This window comes from Vollenhovia emeryi, unplaced genomic scaffold (genome assembly GCF_000949405.1).
Source record: "Vollenhovia emeryi isolate VEMERY1.0 unplaced genomic scaffold, V.emery_V1.0 DF939185.1, whole genome shotgun sequence".
In the NCBI taxonomy this organism is placed as follows: Eukaryota; Metazoa; Arthropoda; class Insecta; order Hymenoptera; family Formicidae; genus Vollenhovia; species Vollenhovia emeryi.
Genome location: NW_011967181.1, coordinates 1 through 19539, shown reverse-complemented (window position 1 = coordinate 19539; position 19539 = coordinate 1). Strand labels below are relative to the sequence as shown.

The 19539-nt window shown below is 45.1% G+C and overlaps 4 protein-coding genes across 7 annotated transcripts; 2 read left to right on the top strand and 2 right to left on the bottom strand.

Annotated features, from left to right (window-relative positions):
• Positions 1–70: 70 nt before the first annotated feature.
• On the top strand, positions 71–6174 carry LOC105562588 (leukotriene A-4 hydrolase-like). Its single transcript, XM_012013547.1, has 12 exons — positions 71–231; positions 338–430; positions 1111–1223; positions 1299–1450; positions 1805–1922; positions 1993–2061; positions 2515–2785; positions 2871–3175; positions 3340–3606; positions 3699–4012; positions 4077–4261; positions 6024–6174. Exons 1-12 carry the CDS (start codon positions 144–146, stop codon positions 6152–6154), a joined length of 2106 nt encoding a protein of 701 aa, XP_011868937.1. The 5' UTR covers positions 71–143; the 3' UTR covers positions 6155–6174.
• Positions 6175–6341: 167 nt separating this feature from the next.
• LOC105562700 (E3 ubiquitin-protein ligase MIB2-like) lies at positions 6342–8307 on the bottom strand. The gene is made up of 6 exons (XM_012013740.1): positions 8078–8307; positions 7772–7983; positions 7464–7570; positions 6836–7097; positions 6525–6764; positions 6342–6483 (listed from the first exon to the last, which is right to left on the bottom strand). The coding sequence occupies exons 1-6, from the start codon at positions 8297–8299 to the stop codon at positions 6342–6344; spliced, it is 1185 nt and encodes a 394-aa protein (XP_011869130.1). The 5' UTR covers positions 8300–8307.
• Positions 8308–8334: 27 nt separating this feature from the next.
• Positions 8335–13816, top strand: LOC105562589 (DNA replication ATP-dependent helicase/nuclease DNA2). Of its 4 annotated transcripts, XM_012013551.1 has the most exons (4): positions 8716–8802; positions 8935–9137; positions 9935–12152; positions 12243–13816. In XM_012013551.1, exons 2-4 carry the CDS (start codon positions 9108–9110, stop codon positions 13619–13621), a joined length of 3627 nt encoding a protein of 1208 aa, XP_011868941.1. In that variant the 5' UTR covers positions 8716–8802; positions 8935–9107; the 3' UTR covers positions 13622–13816. The 4 variants fall into 4 exon arrangements, with proteins under 4 accessions (XP_011868940.1, XP_011868939.1, XP_011868941.1 ...); XM_012013550.1 differs by lacking the exon at positions 8716–8802 and adding an exon at positions 8335–8423 and having other exon boundaries at positions 9935–13816; XM_012013549.1 differs by lacking the exon at positions 8716–8802 and adding an exon at positions 8639–8704 and having other exon boundaries at positions 9935–13816.
• A 251-nt stretch (positions 13817–14067) lies between these two features.
• On the bottom strand, positions 14068–17635 carry LOC105562587. Its single transcript, XM_012013546.1, has 5 exons — positions 17294–17635; positions 15695–16075; positions 15162–15440; positions 14506–14999; positions 14068–14432 (listed from the first exon to the last, which is right to left on the bottom strand). The coding sequence occupies exons 1-5, from the start codon at positions 17480–17482 to the stop codon at positions 14282–14284; spliced, it is 1494 nt and encodes a 497-aa protein (XP_011868936.1). The 5' UTR covers positions 17483–17635; the 3' UTR covers positions 14068–14281.
• Positions 17636–19539: the final 1904 nt, after the last annotated feature.

Below are 19539 nucleotides of genomic sequence, written 5' to 3'. Positions count from 1 at the left end.
GATTGGTTAACAGCGAGGGGAAAACCGTTGAGGGCATTGTGGTGTACAGATTTGCGGCATTACTGGGCATTAGTTTGGGGGTTACGAAAATAAACAAGTCCCCGCAAGTTTAATGTTTCGTTGGCACCTGCTCAATCGTGTATATGCTACTTGAAAGTCACAGTTACAGTTTCGCGATACGGAACGTAATAGGTAGTCGATGCTGCCAGATAAAGGAAGAGACGGGCAAAGGTAAATGCAATAGAGTATCCTTGCGACCAGTTTATAAAGATCTGTTAATAAGTTATTTAAGACTATAACGTGACACTTGTAAAATTGAAGTTAATAACTGTATCAGGTATCTTACACAACACTATACAGAAAATAAGGATAATGGAAGGCTCTGAGAAATTTAAAGATACGGCTGATAAATATAGTTGTGCAGAACCAGGTATTTTAGATATTTAATTAAATATAATGAGAAGTATTTGTGTAATTGGTTAAGATGTTTGAAATACGTAACGGCTGTGCATACCTTTAGAACTTTATATATTACATTAGTTTTATATTATCTTTATCTAATTTATAGTTTTCAAAATTACATTATTCTTCCCCAGTTTTAACTAACCACATTCTACGTATTTTCTTAAATGCATAAAATATAATACAATATATTGTATCATAGTATAAAATTCTAAATATTGCTTGCTTATGACGATATCATGTGCAATTATTACAATAATTTTAATTATAACGCAATACCAATTTTGCCAAATACTTATGCGTTACATTTTTATCGTTACTTATTGTATATATTGTATATATTTTCTAATTTCTGTATCTTTACATATATATATATATATAGGCTCAATAGAAAAACAATATTAAATGTTAATTTAAGGCAATGTGAGCCGTTACCTGATCGACGGTAATAAATGAATAGTATACGTTCATTTTATTTTACATTAGTTTACATTTTACAATAGTAAACGTTCAAATTGTTTTAATCCTTTATATAATATATGTATCTACAAGGATTTTCGTATACTATTCATTTATTACCGTCGATAAGGTAACGGTTCACATTGCCTTAAATTAACATGTAATATTCTGTATCTTTCTCATTATCAGAATCAATGCGTGTAACTTCAATATATTTAGATTTAAAAGTGGATTTTAGTGAACAAGTTCTTGAAGGAAAAGCGCTTTTGACTATAAATAAGGAAAGTTCAAGTAACCAAGTTGTGAGTAGATAATTCCTTTAACCTGAGCGAAAGGTTTAAATTATTATTAATATGTAATACATATTGAACAATTAGATTTTGGATATCGGCGACCTCATTATAGAAAGTGTAAATCTACCAATTGACACTGTACCAGTATACCATGTCCGCAGTTATACCAAATTGTCTGGTCAATATGGAAATCTATTAATCATAAAAATACACTCTAATGAACTTCCATACACTGTGTAAATATATTATATTTTTCAAAAAGCTGGTTACTAAAAATTAAGGAGTTTAGTGGAAGAATGATTTAAGTGGCTTTAGGTTTTCCTAAAAATGTTACTCATTCGAAGACATAAAATTAAAATTTGTTTCATATTTATTCATTAAACTGTAAGATTCACAGTGTACATTTAATAGATTTTGCTCTGTTGAATATAATTATAAAACTTTTAGCTCAGCTACTATAGTATATAAAAAAACAACTTATGTCTACTTAAATCATCCCACCTAATAAATTCCTCAATTATTGATGCATAAATTGATGCAGCATATCCATAATAATATGATAATTTTAATTATCTAAATGGGACTAAAAGGACGACTTATCAAATTGAGATTAAATATAGAACAAGTAAAAATTCCAATGCATTGATTTGGCTTACACGTGAGCAATCTGTCGATGGTACAAATCCTTTCCTAGTATCTAACACCAAGGTAAACTAGTTACAAAAACAAAGTAACTTATGCACGTCAACGTGTGTTTAAGAAATTTCAATTTTTCTAGTACGCATATGCAAGAACGTTGTTTCCATGTCAGGACTCACCACGTGTTAAATTTAAGTATTCTGCTAAGGTAATAATTTAAACAAAGCAATATTTACAATAGTCAAGCTTTATAGTCGACATTAACCGACCAATGTTTTAATACAGATAATTTATTGCGAAAAATATTACCTCAGCCAGGGTATGAACCTGGACTTCCCTACTCTCTAGGCGGGCGTCTCATCAATTCGACCACTGAGGCATGTGGTAATATTTGTCGCAATAACAGTATTTATATGGATGTTGTTCTTATTTATCAAAATAAGCACACATAGTAATGTGCGACTATTTATTTTAATATTATACGTAAAAGTACTATAATATTAAGTTTGCGGAAGATTGTAATGTGTTAATAAATTGAAATTTACATGTACTTTCAATTACATATACGTATGTAGCTACATCTTCTCTCATATATTACTGTAGTTAAATTAAAATAAAATGTCCACTTATATTTCGTTGACACGTATTTGGAACTTTTCAGATTACCGTGCCAACAGGTTTCACAGTTGTATCATCCGCGCCTATGACAAATTCATTCCACGATGAGGACGAAAGCATATTTGTTTTCGACCAACCGAGACAAATACCACCTTATGGAGTAGCTATTGCCGTGGGTCAATTAGAAACACAAAAACTTGGTTCGAAAAGCATAGTGTTTGCCGAAGAGAAATATATTGATCAAAGTGTCAGAACGTTTGCAGCTTTCGAAAGTATCTTACAAATTGCCGAAAGAATCTGTGGCCCATACTGGGGTAAAGTGTCAATTAAATTTTATGTTTTTGGCTATCACTTTTCTTTCTTTTATGTTCTCTTATCATATTAATATCATGTTTTCAGATCTATTTCAAATATTCGTGCTCCCATCAAATATTCCCACGAAATATTGTGAAATATATCCAAACGTGATATTTATATCACCGGCTGTACTCGACGTAGATATCTGTTTAGTTACTTCACTTGCTAAGCAAATCCCCCTTATGTGGACAGAATATTTAGTTACGCCTACCAGCTATTTTGATTTCTGGTTAAGTAAGAGTCTCGGCCTGTACATTTATACGAAGATTATACGCGAAATGCAGATGAGTGACAAAATAAAGCAGCATCACATTGATAAAGAAATACATTACTCGCTGAAAGAGAAGGTAAATATTAATTTTAAATTAATTACATAAAACGTATATAGAACAATAAATAAAAAAAATTAATATTGGACACATGATGCCAATTATACAATATTTTGCATCACACATTATCTATAGGTGACGCGTATATACACTTACTATTTATTTCTGAAATTCTATTATAGATTGACAAGGAATTATATAAAAAACACAACTATCAGTTCGTACCCCAACTGACAGATATGTCGATTCAAGATTTAAATAAATCTCTTAAGGAATGCGTGCCTTATGAAATAGGATATCTGTACTTGGAAAAAGTGGAGTTCGAAGTAGGAGGAGCACAACTCTTCGAGTCATATCTTAGACATTATTTTTTTTCTTATGCGGGCTGGAATGTAAATGCTGAAAATTGGATACAATGCTTGGAACAATACTTTTTGGAGAAAAAGGAGGTATCACATTTTTTATATCAATAAATTACAGTTTCATTATTCGTATTAATAGTTTTACTAAATTATAAATAATGACTTTTATGTTGTTTTAGGAGTTACATCCTATATTGTGGTTTACTCCGTTGACGACAACAGATGTACGAAAGTATTCAACCGTTTCGAAAACTTCGATGGAAACTTTTAGTCTCTTCTTAGCGGAAGAATGGCTAGAATGGACTTGTCTGAGTAGCGGTACACCCCCTAATTTCCAAGGGGCAGACTCTTTTTCTGATATTGAGAAGATATTCATTTTAAGAGACATACATGATTTGATAGTGGCTCGGAAAGAATGTGAAGATTTGAGTGGCCTCGAGATAGATAAGCTGACAGATATTTTGAAGATCACGAACAACAATTATGAAATATGGTAAATATGAGCATCCGCGTTCAGACTAATTCACAACGGCTTAATGCGCATGTATACTTACCAGGTTCTATTGGCTATGTCTGTGCATCGCAAATCGATGTTCAAACTCGGTTCAAATCGCTTTGGATTTTGTTACACAATATTGTTGGCCAAGTTATGCACGTCGTATATTTAAAGAATTGTATGATTGGCCAGAAATGCGTGAAAAAGCGATCGCTGCGTATAATCAGTGTAAGATAAAGTTTCTTCCCGAAACGCAAGAAGAAATACAATCGATTTTGCACCCATAATAATATTTAATATTTATGAGCTATGATGTAAAATATTTTTTTACGAAAAAAATGCTTGGCGGTTTTTAGATATAACAAATCTTTTATACAAGGTACTAAGTAAGTTTTGACAATGTAATTTAAACCAACGGTACACGATACTATTTTTCCTACTAGATTGCTTACGAGAGCCAAACAAGATGTATAGTTTTAGATCAGGTAACTTGAAGCTAAATCCTGGTTGGCTCTCGTAAGGAATTCAGTAGGAAAAATAGTACCGTGTGCCGTTGACTTTAGTCTATGTACCATAAATATAATATCTGCATAAACACTTAAAATTTTATTTCTTTTATAAAATGGACCATATGTTACTTCTACCAAATATTAGCTCGTGACCGGGAGATCATATTGTATGTACATACGAGTAGATGTACGTAAAGGAATTTTCAATGCTCCCCTTTCTTGAGTAATTACGTTAGTTTACCTGACACTTTATTCTTTTGATGAAAAAGATCTTATGTACAATAATTCTACAAGTAAAAATAACATTATACATATTCTCAATTTGAGAAAAATTCATATTGTAGATATATCTTTTATTTTAATGTGTTCAGTTTTTATTTTATAAATTTTTATCCACTTTCTCGAATCACCAAATAGGGAATGTTAATACATTCTTCCCTACATATTATGTAATGAATTAAGTAGTTTAGTTATATCTAATTTGAAGAATAAAGTTAAATTTTGCGGTCGCAAATATTTTATATTTTATCTTTTACTAAATGTGTTATTTAGATTGTAGTACATTAATTTTCAACATGTAAATTTTTATTGTGTTTAGTCTCTCTCTCTCTCTCTCTCTCTCTCTCTCTCTCTCTAGTTACAAGTAACGAGTTAAGCCTCCGCTACAATGATTCTCGGTTCTGTCTACAATGGTCGTAGTCGTAAGAATAATCGACTGCGATTGGTCAATTCTTATCGAGCGACTACGACTACGACCATTGTAGACAGAACCGAAAATCACTGTAGCGGAGGCTTTAAAGGCCATTCTACAATTGCGTAAACGTGGTTGTTATCGGTTGTACAGTGTTGTAAAACACAGTTTTAAACTAGCATTTCCGATTGTAAAGCCTGTTGTGAAAGATGGCTGAGCTTCATCTTTCACGACTACAACGATGTAGGACATAAAAGCTAACCAATCATTCACTTTAATTACGACGTATCTCACTCTATTGTATATTATTTTGATGTACAACACTTACTACTACTTCTACTCCTACAACCCTACAACCACATTTACGCAATTGTAGAATGGCCTTAATGCTGGGTCTACAACGAGAGTCGCAGTCGTAAGAATAATCGACTGCGATTGGTCAGTTCCGTCAGGCACATAAGAATTGACTAATCATAGTCGACTATTCTTACGACTGCGACTCTGCGACTCTCATTGTAGACCCCGCATGAGCGCTCAATGATTTCTTAATATGATTGGGGGAGGCCCAGGTTCGAATCCTGGCTGGGGTAATATTTTTCGCAATAAGAATTTTCATTGCCAGATACGGTCAATAAAAATCACTGATGTTATTAATTACTTCTGGCGACTTTTAAGAATATTCTTACTAGTTTGTCAAGTAACTTTCCCAACTCTGCTATTAAAGACCGCCAACCCTCGGTAAACTTTCATGACCATGAAACGGGCCGCGAGGCCTGGAGAGGGGCACAAGTAAACATTAGAAATTTACCGGTCCTAGGTATGACGCCGGCTGAATCGAGAAAGTCTATGGACTCAGGTACCACTTTTCATAAAAAGAAGAAGAAGAAGAAGCATTTCAAGTCAACGCTCCGTACGTACGATAGGCTTCACCAAGTATAGCTTGACCGTGCTTAGAATTCGCACACTTCATCGAATTCATCCTGTAAATCCGTGACTTCACAATGCAACGGAGACCGCGCTCGCCGATTGTAATTCGTCACTTGATGGACGGACTCACGCCGTTGCATCTGGCGGTGTACAACGGGGACAAACACTTCGCGACTGTCCTCTTCTTGGACAACCGGGGTCAAGCGATGGTCGATCTGGGCAACAGTCGACAGCAAACGCCGTTGCACCTGGCGACTTTGCAGGGACACTGGTCGCTCGTCGAGCTGCTGGTGCAGCACAACGCGAACGTCGGCATCGTCAACGACAACGGTGACACCGCGCTGCACATTGCGATAGCCAAGAGCCTGGAACAACAGCCTACCGAGCCTGGGCAGACAACATCTCGGTCATGTTCAGCGCGTTCCTCTCGATCGCTTCGTGCAACGCCGTATTGCCGTGCGCATTCTGGAGATTGACATGGCATTCATACCACAGTAGCATCCTCACACTGTTCTCGTGCCGCTTGTTAACCGCCACATGTAGAGCGCTACATTTGCTGTCGTTGACGGCATTGATAGCCGCGCCACGAGACAACAGCAGCTCCATTATCAGCAGCCGATTCCTGTGTAATCGAAAGAAAGAACACGTATGTAACTGACGCTGAGGAAGATCCAGCAACCATTTCCAACGTACCCGAATGCCGCGTAATGCAACGGCGTATTTCCATTCTTGTCGGTCGCGTGCACAGAGGTCATGTCGGTGTTCAGAAAGAGGGTGCAGAGCTCACGCCAACCTTGGCACGCGGCCACGTGAAGGTACGTTTCCCTGCCTATGAGAGTACGCGCGTTCACCCCGCTAGGATAAATCTCGGGGAATTCTCGCTTCACATCCACGCCTGCCTCGCTTTTATCCGCGTCCTTCAACAGCTCCTCCACGTCACTGTACGTACCTTCGGCTGCGTCATGAGAACAAATTAAACATACTATCTCGTTTAAAACGTAGCTAAAATCATTCTCCTTTTAATAGCAATTCGACATTTACATGCGATACATTTCTAGCGCTAACAAGTTTGTAGAGGAAAGTTGTATATTGTCAGATAAGTTTCTAATATAAAATAGCAGGTTTTCAACACCCAAATTCAATCACAAATCTTTTTTCGCAATGATTACACAAGCTAACAATGAATTTCGCTCCAAGGGCAATGAATTCATGGTGGAATCAACTAATGTTGCCTATTAATTTAACAGAAACCCTGCTATCACATACTGGGATCCTATCTCGTGATAGGGTACTTTCCTCTATATAATAAATAGAGACGTACTCGAACGACTCCTAGTCTCGTTCGCATTATCACGCGTGACTGGCGTGGTCACGTTCATGCCAGAAGACGCCGGCTCGAAGTGACTGGTCGCTGGCTTGTTCTCTATCCTGCAAAACGAATACTTTTACGTATATTTGCTGGTGAACTGTAAATCATCACAACCAATTGAGTGATTCTGACGGCTTTGCAAGACTCGCCTTCAAAATAGAAGATCATCTAACGTCGCGTTTCAGTAAAGTTAACATTTCGCAGACTAGACCTGCGGGACTGTGTGCTCACATTCTATAAACAAATATTCGTTGTCTTACTCTAACTGCGTGCTGTGACCTTGGTATTTGTAAGAGCGTAAAAGATCGGCGAGCAGAGCGGCCTGTGGAGCGCCTTCCAGAAGATTGAGCGGCGTCTTCTTCTGGTTGTTTCTGGCCTTCTCGAGGAGTGTGCCACTTTTGTCCACGCTTACCAGGAAGCAAGCCAACGCCAATTCAGTCTTTGCGCCTTGCCTCGCCAGCTTCTGCCAGATCTGCCCGAAGAAGAAAGACGTTGTTCATTAGAAAAATTTATGTACATATATAGGATTGGTCCACGTATTCAACGCAAGAACTTGGACGACATACGGCATATATCAGCGGTGAATCCTGCCTACATTGGAGTGTAGGCTCGGTAGGCTGTTGTTCCAGGCTCTCGGCTATCGCAATGTGCAGCGCGGTGTCACCGTTGTCGTTGACGATGCCGACGTTCGCGTTGTGCTGCACCAGCAGCTCGACGAGCGACCAGTGTCCCTGCAAAGTCGCCAGGTGCAACGGCGTTTGCTGTCGACTGTTGCCCAGATCGACCATCGCTTGACCCCGGTTGTCCAAGAAGAGGACAGTCGCGAAGTGTTTGTCCCCGTTTACACCGCCAGATGCAACGGCGTGAGTCCGTCCATCAAGTGACGAATTACAATCGGCGAGCGCGGACCCGGTAAATTTCTAATGTTTACTTGTGCCCCTCTCCAGGCCTCGCGGCCCGTTTCATGGTCATGAAAGTTTACCGAGGGTTGGCGGCAGGACGAGAATGATTGGCGCGCGCGGTGATTCACCTCTGTGCTTGGGCACCATACTGACACCGTGCCGTGACGGCGTGACCTATGACGTCGACGACCGTTTTCGTAAACACTGCGCAGCGGCGAGGCACGCCTGGGCCGCCTGGCCGCCGGCGGTTGTTTACAAAAAAGTGAACGAACGCAAGCGAAACAAAAAGGTGTACGAAAACAAGCTCGAGCTCAACTGTTATGTCCACTATGCGAAATCAATTAAATATTCCGTTCTTCGTATTTTGTCGAATGGTCTGTTCTCGCCCGGTGAGAAATGACGCGTCGACCGATGTCGAAACGGTGTCGCGTCAACACCGTCGAAAACGATGTCGAGACATTAATTTAGTAACATAATAAAATGTTCCCTCCGAATATATTGGACTTGTCGGCTATTTTCAGGTGGAAAGCATTCCTATGGCTGACACGAGACGCGCTGTTAGGTTAAGTTAGGTCGGCGACGTGCGGCAGGTTTGCGCGGGAACGATAATTCCGCGACGCAGGCCTTCGTGGGATTTCAGATCGACGTGACAGGCACTTTAGATCGGCGTGCACAGAACACGTCATACGAAAACATGAAGAAACGCCAGTTGTCACAGAAGAAGGTGAGGGAGGGAAATGTGTATCGTTTCCTCGCGATTGTGCGCTTCCACGTTTCGATGTTCGCTACTATACTTTCTGTGTCTTTTACATTTAACACCCGTTTCCTTTACCTGTATTATAAAATAATATTGAACGCGACTCTTGAATTGTAAAGTCGATTCAGGAAGGAAGAGCTTGGCGCAGTTATAATTCGGTGGCAACGAGACCCTAGTAGCACGACGTATTGGCACATTATTGGAAAGTAAAGTAAATCTGGTATTCTTTATAGTATCTAGTACACATTATACAGACCGACAATCTTTCTGCGATACTGCACAATTCGTCTGCTTCTCACGTAAATTGTATGTGAAACATCTACTCCTAGATCTCGCTTGGCAAGGACCTAAACCAAAGGTCGAAACGTCGAACCCTTGCCGAAGGAAACCTTGCATCTGGAGGCAATATACTCGGTGGTTGCCACTTCCCTTCGGGAGATTCTGAAAAAAAAAAACACCATCGATGTCTGTGGATTTCTGATCTTTTCGTCCATTTGTTTGCTAAGCAGCGTACATTTCTCTGTGCCACACACGCCACCCAGTATAAATCTAATATTATATAATTATTATTGTGCAATCTTTACGTTTATTCCACGGCCAATATTGGCTTTACGTTGGACAGTATCGGCGAATGCATTTCTAATGTAACCAACATTTAGCTAATGCGCTGTGCTACCAGGGTATATTTGTATTTACATGGCAAGTAGGCTAAGAAATTAACTTGTTCGAAGAACCGCTGTTGAATCTTCCCCGTTTGCTTGCAGATTTCCACCGCTAAAGACGTTAACAAGTCTCAGACAAAAATATCGTCGTTCTTTATGAAAATTCCAAACGTTGCGGGCAACGCTAAGATATCAGACGTAAAAGTTGTAGGTAAGGATAAAGTATCAAATGTTATCGGCTCGGTGTCTCAAGCCTCGATTGAAAGAAAGAGGAAGGAAAGAGATGACGAGTTTGACGAAGGATCCTACTTGAGCGTTAAGAAGAGATGCGCGAATGAAGAGCCATTGAAGGAACGTTGTGGTGCAAACACGGGCAATTCAGTATTCAAAGACGCGCCGAAAGATTTCGAGGATCCGTATAGCAATTTCAAAGAGAACAAAGGGGCGTGCAAGAAAGTTAAGGAGGGAACTTCTGCAATGAGAGGCGAGCAGATTGTTGACGTTTTGCAAAACTCTACCGGTATTAGAAGTACGAATCTCTCGAATGTTGCCAGTAACGATCCTGTTCTTAAAGGCACGCGAGAGTCGAGTAGCGCTGCTTCGAGATCGGCCCAGTCTACCGCGGAAGCGTCCGGGCACGGAAAATCCGAGTCGCGCGATTTAAAGAAAGCTGAATCCCCCGAGGACTATTGCGCGATGATGAGTGGCGACGAGCTCGACGATTTCTTCGATCAGGAGTGGCAGCCGCAGATCGACCTCACCACCTTGCAGAGGTGCAAGATAATCGACGTAAAGCAGGAGTCGAGGGTCACCGTTTTAACGGTGCGGCACACGGAGTCCGAGGGTACCGACGCCGTTGAATGCTCGGGATTCTGGAAAGACGCGCGATTGAAGATCGACGACGTCGTCACGATACAGGCGAGGAAGGATTCGCGACGATGGGTCGTGGATAACAATAACGGTTTTCTCGTGGCGCAGCCTGACCTGCTGATATCGGGCACGACGATAACGAGCGGTTTATTTTGCAACAGGCGGGCGGTGCTGGCCGAGAAGTTCAGGAAGATCGAGTCGCTGCCGGGCTTGAACGGCGATTGTTCCATGATGACCGTGGGATCCTTGGTCCACCAGTGGCTGCAAAAGGCGCTGCGGGAGAACGTCTGCGCGCTGTCCGACGTGATCAAGCTGCTGGACGATATTTTACGCGCGAAGGATACGCTGGATTATCTCTACGCGTCGGAATTGTCGCTCGTGGACTGTCGGAAACGCATGATGGAGTACGCCCCGAGGATTTTCGAGTTTATTCAGCATTACGTCAAGGGTAACAAGCAGCGGCAGCTGAGCAGTCTGAAGGACAACTTTCAAGGAAGCATCAATAGCATACAGGACATCGAGGAGAGCATTTGCGTGCCGAAGCTAGGCATAAAGGGGAGGATAGACGTGACGGCGGAGGTGAACATCAATTCGAGGAGGAGGATCATGCCGCTGGAGGTGAAGACCGGAAGAGCCTCCTACTCCGCCGAGCACAAGGGCCAGGTTATTCTCTATCTCATGATGATGGGCTTCATGGACCAGGACGTCGACGCCGGGCTGTTGTTGTATCTGAAGGAAAATGCGATGCAGGAGATTAAAAGCGGGCACAACGAGAAGAGGGACTTGATCTTGCTGCGCAACACCCTGGCGCATTATTTCTCTAAGAAACCCGAGAATCCACGAGACGCGAGCTCGGAGCCGCGGCTCGAGGCGATGGAATTGCCGGCGCCGATAAACCATCGCGACACGTGCGGCAGATGCCCCTATCAGACCCTGTGCTGCGCGTACTTGGCGCGGGAGCCGAACGCAGATCTGTCACCGTCGCATCCGCTAGCGGCGCCGATTGAAGAGCTGCGGAGCGACTACGAGGCGAGCCATTTGGATTACATCATGAGGTGGATCGCGTTATTGCAACTGGAGGAGAGCCACGAGAACAGCAACAGCAGCTTGAGCAGCGTATGGACGACGAGTCCCGAGAAGAGGGAGGAGAGAGGGACGTGTATCTGTAACTTGAAGACCACCGGCAAGGTGGTGGCGCGGGACGATAGGTACCAGCACGAGTTTGCACGCGTCGACATCAAGGGGCAGACCGTCGCGAGCGGGTCGTTCGGCGGTGCGTTCGCCAAGAACGATTATATTATTGTCAGCACGGATGCACGAGTTAACATAGCCAGCGGGCATATAATGCATGTTTCGCATGACACCGTCGCGGTCCTGCTGGACAAGGACGTGACGCGACTGTACGCACGCTCCACGTTCCACATCGACAAGTGTACGTTCACGGGTCTGTCCACGTTTAACTACGCGAGCGTGGCCGGTCTGTTGAGCAACGACGAAGCGTACCTCAAGCTTCGACGCATCGTCGTCGACAGAAAGCCGGCCACGTTTGCGGAGAAACTGCCGCGTTCGGTGGTGTCGACCAGCGCTGGGATAATAGGCGATTTAAACGAGAATCAACAGCGGGCCGTGCTGAAGGCGGTGGCCGCCCACGAGTACGTTCTGATAAAAGGCATGCCGGGCACCGGGAAAACGCAGACGCTGGTGGCTCTGATAGAGTTGCTGCAGGAGCTGGGCTCCAGCGTGCTGATCACCGCGCACACGCACAGCGCGGTGGACAACGTCCTCCTCAAGCTGCTGGAGCGGAACATCGACTTCCTGCGGCTGGGCTCGACGAGGCAGATACATCCCCTGTTGACGTGCAAGAGCGAGGAATACGCGATCGCGAGCTGCGACTCGCCGGAGGAGCTGGAGGCGCTCTACAACGGCAAACGGATCGTCGGCGTGACCTGCTACGGCGCGTATCACGCGCTCCTCAGGAGGCGCAGCTTCGACGTGTGCGTGGTCGACGAGAGCGCGCAAATCCTGCAGCCCACGGTGCTGCGGCCGCTGTACAGCGCGCGCAAGTTCGTCCTGGTCGGCGATCCGGATCAGCTGCCGCCCGTCGTCAGGAACAAAACCGCGGCGAGGCTCGGCGCGGACGAGTCTCTCTTCGTCAGGCTGAGCAGCGACGACAACACCGTCAATTTGTGGAGGCAGTACAGAATGAACGGGAGGATCATGAGGCTGGCCAACGACACGACGTATCGCGGCAGGCTGGTGTCGGGCAACAAGCAGGTGGAGAACGCGACGCTGACCGGCGCGAACATGGAGCAGGCTCTCTCGTCCAGCGAGAGGTGGGTGAGAGGCGCGCTCTCCAGGAACTTGGACGACTCGGTGACGGTGCTCGATACCGGTAGCACGTACAACTTGAGCGTGGAGCACGGGAACGAAGACGTTGCGTCGGATCAAGCGTACTCCAACGTCTGGGAAGTCGCTGTTACTCTGCGCCTCGTCCAAGTGCTCGCTGAAGCGGGCGTGTGCGCTAGAAACATAGGGATTATCGCGCCGTACAACGCTCACATAAACTTATTAAGAAAATTTATAGACAAGGAAGTGGAAGTGAATACCGTGGACCAGTACCAGGGACGCGACAAGGACGTTATACTGTACTCTTGTACGAAGAGCGTCCAGTGCGACACGAAGAAGGAGTTCGAGATATTGGACGATCAGCGACGTTTGACGGTGGCCATCACTCGCGCGAGACACAAACTCATCATAATCGCTGATAAAGTCACTTTGCTGAGGTACACGCCGTTCAAGAATCTGTTTGACGTCATCGACGAGAAGAATGTGATAAATCTGCGCGATGGCGAGGAGGACTTTAGCTGGAAAAATCTTATTCGTAGAATCGACAATCACGATAAGGAATTGAAAAACTAATCGAACAATAGTGAGAGAGACAGACTGATAAACTAATCGCATTTTGTTTAGCTCTTGTAAAACAGCATCGCACAAATATACAGTTGACGAAAACCTCGCGACATGTCGAGGTAAAAGTATGTACGAGTGTTTATACAAAAATACATTTATTTTTTCAAATTGATATATATATGCATATTCTTTTTTCCTTGTATAAATAATTGGAAGACGACTCCGCATGTTAAAATTTTAATAATTTAAAATAAGACTTGAAATTAATTTTGTGGAAGTGAGATAGAAACACATGACTTCTGAAACAAGACTGCAAATTTTATAAATAAAAAAATTCGTTGAGAGAAAGAGAACTTAAATAATCTTTACACGGAAAACTCCATTGAACAAAAGTAGCTTAGAAAATAGCAGAAATAACACTGTTTTTAGGAAATACTGAAAAAAAGAAAAATAAATAGACAATTACAAACTGGCACTTGTGCTTAAGTACACCAAGCATAAGTCCCTGTATTTCACGTAAATCACATAATCACATTTCATGCGTACGTTGTTCGTACATCACATAAGTACAGAAATTCCTGTGATAAGTTTGACGCTATATACATATGTACAAGGTAAAGGTAGTAATATGAGCAGCTGTTTGAGCACGCGCGTGACTCTCTCGCGGCTCTACTTGTTAGACTCGTTGTAAGATGCCCTGCCAGCCAGTTCTAGTAAGTAACGATCGGGATGGTCCAACCAATCGCTCGCGCTCAACTTGACGACCCTCTGCTTCTCCGCTTCTTTCACCTGCCACTTCTTGATCTCCAATTGCTTTTCCCTGCAAACGTAATAGCATCCCTCGTTATCGCGTCGCGTCGACGAGCGAGCCGCAGTGGTTCGCGAGACGTTACCTCAGTTTCGTATCGCCGCAACCCCAGACTTCTAGGCTGGCGATGCGGTAAGGCGCACCGGCGATAGACACGGAGTGGAACGACTCGTCGATGCTGATGAGCGGCGAGCGCGGATCGCTACCGAGCCGCAGGCCGTGCGGGTAGCCCCTGATACTCGTGTTCAGATACAGTATCTTCGGACCTTTCTCCATCAGCTTATAGGACGGAATCAGTTGTACGGCCACCGAGTCTTCGTCGCCCCAGTAGAGATGACTCTCTCGCCACTCGACGGCCGAGCACACGCAATACGTCGGACATTCCTCGTCCCTCTCTACACTAGCGGCTCTTATAATTAGCAGAGTGGGACCTCTGTAACCTAATACATGGTGAAGGAAGCGATTAGCCCCGGCCCCGTGCTCTCCGCTATTGTACAGTAACGTCCAATGCCTTGGACAAATAGTGCCTGTTCTTCTGGCTATCAAAGCGTGAGTTATGTCCTTCGGCGAATCGTTGGTCTACACATACACACCACGCACATAGATACGTAGATCGAGTTATGTATACAATACGTAAGGCTTATCGGCACAATAATAATTAATCCCTTTTTGCAAAGTGCTTTAAAGGCAGGGCATAAAAAGGTATCGATTATTCGTATTGTCTACCCTGCGACAACGTACCTGGAGGTAACACTGCGGTAGTGTACACGACAGCAGCCAGACGTAGCTAATCGGCAGCGAGTTCGCCTGCGGGAACTCACGATCCGACTTTTCCAGCACGGGAGTGAGTACCTCCACGGGGGGCTGCGGCTGCTCCTTCGACAGAAGCGCCTTGCCGTTGCGATAGGCAGTTGTTAACACGTGCACCACGTATCGTTGTAGGCCGTACACCAGGCGCGGACAATGCTGCCCGATCCAATTGCTCACGTAACTCGTAAACAAGCTAGTCTTGCCGTGAAACTGCAAAACATCACAAGATCTAATAATCGTCCATTTCTATGCCAATTATTCATTCGCCAAAGTGCCAATTTTAATACCATGCTCATGCATCAAGCTGCGCTTCGATATTCACTGTCAGTACTGAAAATCTCTAGTTTATGTCGCGTGCACTATAGATTCTCAATATTGGAACGCAGTCTTAATAGCGAGCGGATGAATAGTTACAATTCCAAGTACGCATTTCTTAAGTATATTGCATGAATAAATTTACTGACACATGAAACAACAACCGCGTTTATTATCTGCTGCGAGTGAAGGCACAAGCTGGTGCTGTTGTTCTCCATCGCTAGCTGGTAGCAGCACATCAGCAACGCTCGCAGCGTCTCCGGCGTGACGTTGCCGCCGTTCTTTACGTCGGAGTACATCTTTATGTAATTCTCCAATATAGCCTGGTCGTTCATCACCGACAAAAATTTCTCGGCCTGCTGCTTGAAGGCCGTCGTACTTATGTACGCGGTCGTGGCCTGGGCGTTGTGGTGCAAGTAAGTGAAGAGTTTCTCGCTCAGCTCGGGATGAGTGGGAAATAAGTACTTTTCGAACACAGACTCGGTAATGCCGTTGACGTGCTCCTCCTGGTAGGCGAGATGCGACAGCGTCTGCAAAATATTTGCACATCAGTTACATATATTGGAATTAATTTTCATACAAGGGGCACAAATTGCTCCTATACTTGCGTGAAAGGACACGTTAAACGCAACGGCGAACGAACACGCTCCTGAGCGACATAAATAATTCCTGTGCCTTTGTTTGCGAAGGAAGATTACACACACTTGTCTGTTATATAAATAAAACCAGCCAGGTAATGCTAGCATCTGATAACAGCTAGTCACGTATGAGATATATATGTATAGCTTCTAACCTACATGCAGGAAGCAGTACAATGAAATGTAGCGAATGCGCAAAGTTTTCGGATCCCTAAAATAAGAGACAACTGGAAGGGCAATCGCTCGGTTCTCCAACTCCACGACTCTTTCTGAAACTCTGCAATCTCTGAATAATTTGCCATACGTCGCTCGCAGTATCGAGCGTCTTTACAGGAAAATTAATTACCTGATTAAATCAATCTCTGTACTACCGCCAAAGATCCCGGAGTTCAACAGTCAATTCAAGGTTTCAGAAAATATGCCAGGAAACATACTAAACGATAGAAATTCAAGACAGTCGCGCGAGGTGAAGCGAGCCGCAGACAAAGGCATTTTCCTCGGCGCGGGGAATCTTGAAAAGCCAGACGACAATGGGAGGCTTTCGTCGCTCTCCCGTGGGTCAATTCTGCATCTCGCGCTGTAGTGAAAACGCTAAAAGTCAGTGGCTTCGTCTCTTTCTGAGAGAACGGTTAGCTAAAGCCGCTCACTCTTAGCATCTTCGCATCATTGTAAGATACAAGATTGTGACCTCCCCCCAGTATTCGAGAGTGGTTTCGAACGACCCGGCGGTCTGATTAAACGGACCTCTGCATTCCCACCCGGTTACAAGATCTCAGATTTCAGGAGTCAACGATTGGCATTCAAGACCTGAGGGAATACATCGGGAAACCTATTCAACGACGAGAGTCGTTCAAAGCGGTTGCGAAAGGTGAGGCGAGTCGCGGACAAAGGCAATTTCCGCGACGCGAGGAATCTAAAGAGCCAGACGACAATGGGTTTCCGTCGTTCTCCTGAATACCTGTAAAAATACTTAGCTACGGAACAATCGCTTCCACGTTGTTCCACGCTTTCTTCCCCCCACCCTCCCTACAACAATTTTCCAGGAGCATCCCACGTGCAGGATTCGAAAGCGGTCTGGAGCGACCGGAACGACCGGGCGGATCGTCGTACCTTGGCCAGGCTCTCGATCGGGAAGAACTGCGTGTGAGAGCTGTGGTGGTCCGGCTCGCTCCTGGAGACGACGGCGGCGGCGGCGGCGGTGGCGGCGGCCGTCGAGTTCGCGTTACCGGCGCCCGCCGTGGCCGCGGACTCCGCTTTCCTGTGCGCCGTGTTCCCGACGCGTGCCATCTGGTTGCCCATCCTGCGCTCGGCACCGCGACGTGGGACGGAGGGAGAGACTATACCGTGACCAGCGACCGCGCCAGCACCGTCCGCATAACAGCCGCAACAACAAACACGCACGGCACCATATGCATGCGCGACAGCCTCGGACGTTCCAACCTCGCCTCGGCCATCGACGCCGCGAGTGTGAGAGGCGCGGGGCAGAGCCCTCTCGCCGCTCCCGAGCGCGTCGATTCGCCGCGGGGGAGGGAATTTTAAATCCGACTATGGCCGGCATTCACGTCCTGCGTTTTCCGATACTCGCTGCCGGTACTGAAAATGTACAGTATACGTGACGTAAACTATAGATTTGCAGTACTGGCAAGTGAATATCGGAACACAACCATAGTCGATTCTTAACGGCACACGACACTATTTTTCCTACTGGACTGCTTACGAGAGCCAGTCAGGATGCAGAGTTGCTGCCGGCCCCTTTGATCTTTGATCTCCTGATCAATTTCTCTATCGACCTGAATAAAATAAAGGCTGCGATCAAGGCAAACGCTCCGAAGCGTTTCTCCTCCTTTTCTATCTTTACTGAAAGAAAAGAGAAGAAGAACGAGCACCTCGTAACATCTGAGGCAACAGCTTGACCGCGGCCAAAGAGATACAACAGATCTACGGACCCAGGTCGGAGAATTCGTGGAGTCAAAGGGGAATAACGAGAAGAAGCGAGGGCGAGCGACGACGCGCGTCATTTCGTATTTCGGCGCGGCGGCCGCGCGGCTGGGATCGACCCGGGGTATCGATATAGCGCGGCCGTCGATATCCGACTGGATGTAGTTCACATCCACTTTCTCAGGCGGCGCGTCAAGCGTTGGAAAAAGTGCTCGTCGAGGCTGGGATGGCCGCTCTGACACGAGATAGGCTCGCTGCATGATCTTGTCATTGCAAGATCGATGCTTGAAAGCTCGCAGCCTGATTGGCCGCTGTTTCACGTTTGAAAGTTGCAACCGTTACGAATCTAGTGAACGTTCAGTTGTTGGACGCGGAGAAAGCGTCGGTCGGGCGCGAGAATCCGCTCCGCGTTTCCGTCGATTTCGGCTCGCCGAGAGGGCGAGCCCCGTGTCCGGGGTGTCGTGAGTGAGTGGCGCGTTCGCAAGCTCGTTTGTGGCGCTCAAGCAGCCGCCGGGAGACGCGTGCCGGGAAATCTCGGTCGTCGTGAGTCAGCCATAGTCGCGAATCGGCCGCTCCGCGGCTACTCGGAAGTTCGGTTGTCGCGTCTCGCGTGCCTCAAACCGCCGAAAAAGTCGAGAGTGCACCGCGAACGGGAGTGTCGAGTGTCGCGAGCGTGTGTCTCGAGAGTGAATTTCATCCGTTGCGAGTGTTAAGTCGCCGATGCGGCTTGCAGAGTAAAATTGGTGATACTGTGTGTGATATCGTATACAATGCGATATATATGTGATAGTGCATATTCTATTGTGAAGTGTTAAGTGAGTTGTGACCAATTGGGATTACTTCGCGGGAGCAACTCAACAACCGATCCAACGAGGGACCACATGACGGAGTCACATGACGCCGGCGACGCCACCGTTACGCCCGGTCTACAATGAGTTGTTAGTCGTTAGTCAGAAGTCGGAACTATATGTCGGTCTTTTTTCTTCCACCCAGAAAGGAAAAGGATCAACATATACATAGTTGCGACTTCTGACTATAGATTAACGACTCATTGTAGAACGGGCCTTATCATCGATCGGTCATCGTGGGATCCGCCGTCGCAAGGTAAGTGCACCTTGTTGCAATACCGACGACGCGACAGTTATCTATTGCGGGTGGTTGCTCATAACCCCCTCGAGCGGCAATAGATGGCGTGCGGCAATAGGTTTCGTGCCGGGGCATAGGATATCGCGTTTAAACGAAATAGGATAGGGCATAGGATATCGCGTTTAAAGGAAATAATTCATTTTCGGGACTTGCGATCTTTTTGCACCAACCTTAGAGGTGATGCATCTCGTCGTCGAGAATAACTTTCGCGTTTCGGGTGACACGAGACTGCTAGATTTCGTACCCGGGCATAGGACATCGTGTCAGAACGA